The sequence below is a fragment of the Parasteatoda tepidariorum genome, chromosome X2 (assembly GCF_043381705.1).
Source record: "Parasteatoda tepidariorum isolate YZ-2023 chromosome X2, CAS_Ptep_4.0, whole genome shotgun sequence".
NCBI classification, from domain to species: domain Eukaryota; kingdom Metazoa; phylum Arthropoda; class Arachnida; order Araneae; family Theridiidae; genus Parasteatoda; species Parasteatoda tepidariorum.
In genome coordinates this window covers 53,185,825-53,188,932 of record NC_092215.1, presented here as the reverse complement: position 1 = coordinate 53,188,932, position 3,108 = coordinate 53,185,825, and the positions used below count along the sequence as shown (strand labels likewise).

Here is a 3,108-nt window from a genome sequence, read left to right as displayed (position 1 = left end):
TTTCAAAGTCCGAAAAAGTAGTTAAGAATGAAATATTAGTTTAATTAATTATTAATAAATTGTATCCAGGAAATATTTAATAAATAAATACTTAAGAATAAATGTATAATGTGTAAATTTCATGGAGTTTTTTTTGACAGTTTCAAATAAAACAAAATTTTCAATCAGAAAATTTCAGTTATTTCCAGTTTATATGTAAACTATTTAATTTTAATGTATAGAATATTGTTCTTGTACTTTTTCGACCATTAATGGGTAAAGGTGAGTAGAAATTACATTTTCAGTGCTATTTTGTTTCACGCATTTTTCAAATGTTTGGTGAAGAAAATAACAGAATTTGCACAGGATAAATCATCAACTGAATTTTCTTAATATGCCTTTTTATTTCTACATTTTAATCAATAGAAATCAATATAACTTTTACGATAGCAACAATTAAAATCAGTCTGAAAAAATAATCTTACAAGCTTAAATCTTACTTCACTCTGCAAATACTGAATTAAATAAAACAGTTATACGCAAAATATAAAACGCATAATTCAATCATTTAAAGTATGCATCGAAATTTTAAATATCAATAAATAAATAATGGTACAGTTAGATTTAGACCAATAAAGCAACCATGGAGATTTATACCAATTAATTAAAAGTTTTATACATTTTGAATTTCATTTCTGAAAAAAGAACTAAATACATCGATGAAATTGGAAAATTTACAAAATAGCAAGAATTCCAAAAAAATTTAATATCAAATATCTTAATACAGCAGTGCACAAAATATAAAGATTACGCATACTTATTTAGTTTAAGTTCTTAGCATTAAGTGAAATTACTCGACTCAATGTTTTCCTTTAATCCATATTTCTTTCTCAAGCAATTTTAGTTCCTCTATTTCAACTTTCAATGTTTTATGTAAAGGGGAAAAACAGAATCGGATATTTTTTATGTAACGGGAAAAAAAGCTCAACCGAATAAACACAATATCAACCCATCAAAATAACTATGACATATACATAAAATTTCATCAACGATACTGTAAGCATCTATTATGGTGTAAAGAATCATGCTAAAATAATCAAAATCATCGTTAGTTCTCGGTACATCACTTCTGTCACCTGGAAAACACTGATTGAATTTTGCAGTCATAATGCTAAATTTATGTTTAATTCCATACCAGTATTCATGAAAACGATGCTAGTCATCTAGCATCTCGTTTCGTATTTTATCCATGTAACTTATACCGAGTTTTTTAATATGCGTCACTATTAAATGAATCAGACCGAATGAAATCATCATGTATGGAAATTAAGTAGTATTTTCTTGTTAATAGAAACCGGTCAGTTGTATCAGATGGTCGCTGACCTAAATCAGGTTTTGTTTTCAAGCATTTCTTTTGTTCACAATAAGCGTTGTAGTGGTAGTTCATTTACGTCGCACTAGAGCTGCGCAATGAGCTATTGGCGACAGTCTGGGAAACATCCTTAAGGATGATCCGAAGACACGCTATCACACTTTCGATCCTCTGCAGAGGGGATGGCACTCCCTCTTCGGTAGCCCGACGACCAGCACGCGAAGTCGAGTACTCTGCAGTAGAACAGTTTAACGAGGATCAATACCGCACACCCTCGGTCCCTACGCAGACTGATCCAATTGGTCAACCACCCTCTCACTGACAGCAGCCAGTGGTGCTTGACTTCGGTGATCTGCTGGGAATCGTGTATTAACGATCAGTCCACTGCGGGACTTCACGGTAAGCGATTTTGTTTTTCGCCAGCTCTGCTGAAAACTTGCAGTTAATGGATTTTAGTATTTCGGATGGCTCAAGAGAGCCAGAAGCATTAACCAGCTTAGACCTTATAGAAGGCTCGCCTGTCTTGAAGTTGTTAGAAAGATAACCTGGCTTAGACTTTACGTAAGAATTGCCCAAAACTGGCTTCTCTGAAGGATCATCCGGATCTGGCCTCTCAGATGGATTTTCCGGATCTGGCCACTCAGAAGGATTATCCGGATCTGGTCTCACAGAAGGATTATCCGAATCTGGCCTCTAAGAAGGATTATCTGGATCTGGCCTCTCAGAAGTATCAACTGGAACTTGCTTCTCAGAAGGATTATCCGGAACTGTCCTCTCATATGGATTATTTGGATCTGTTCCCTCAGAAGGATTATCTGGATCTGACCTCTCAAAAGGATTATCCGAATCTTACTTCTGAAAAGTATAATACGGATCTGGCCTCTCAGAAAGATCATTTGGTTCAGCCTTCTCAGAAGGATGATCCGGATGTGTCCTCTTAGAAGGATTATCCAGATCTGATCTCTCAGAAGGATTATCTGGATGTGATCTCTCTGAAAGATTACACGGATCTGGCATCTCTGAAGGATCTTCCGGATCTGGCTTCTCAGAAATATCACCCGGATTTGGTTTCTCTGAAGGATCACTGGGATTTGGTTTCTTGGATGGATCGTCAGACTTCTCAGACTGATTACCTGGCTCTGGTTTCTCAAAAGCATCTCCTGGTTTGGAATTCACAGGAGGATCACAGGACTTAGAATTCACAAGATAATTTCTCTATTTTGCTATGAGTGTTACTCTTTTAGACTTGGAAATCACAGATGCTTTGCTCCATTTCAATTTCTCAGATGGACGTATATTTCTTAAAAAATAATGATACTTTACAGGAAGTTTACACTTTACAGAAGGCTCTACTGGATCAGCCTTATATGAAGTATCTTTCTTCTTGGACATCAGAGACATGGACATCATCTTGGACATCAGAGCTTAGACAGCTTCGTTATCCGGACTACCTGTGCGTGAAGTCAGGCACTTTACAATATAACAGTTAAACATCCTTGGACCCTTCGTAGACTGACTCAAGTGGTCTTCCACCCACACACTGATTGCAGCCAGTGATGCTTGACTTTGGAGATCAGCTGGGAAGCGTGTCTTAAAAATCAGCTCATTGCTGGACATGCAGATCTAGTACTATGTAAATAAAGTACTAATATTTTTACTACAATTATTTTCACGTAGTTTGTTATTGCACGCCTGCTTAATTACTACAGTACAATATAAGTTCTAAACATTGCCTGCGCAGAGCATACGGACGTGAC

General features: G+C 36.0%; 1 protein-coding gene across 1 annotated transcript; it reads right to left on the bottom strand.

The window, feature by feature from the left end:
• Window positions 1–1,720: 1,720 nt before the first annotated feature.
• LOC122268949 (sporozoite surface protein 2-like) lies at window positions 1,721–2,761 on the bottom strand. Its single transcript, XM_071188047.1, has 3 exons — window positions 2,588–2,761; window positions 2,205–2,542; window positions 1,721–2,042 (listed from the first exon to the last, which is right to left on the bottom strand). The coding sequence occupies exons 1-3, from the start codon at window positions 2,759–2,761 to the stop codon at window positions 1,721–1,723; spliced, it is 834 nt and encodes a 277-aa protein (XP_071044148.1).
• Window positions 2,762–3,108: the final 347 nt, after the last annotated feature.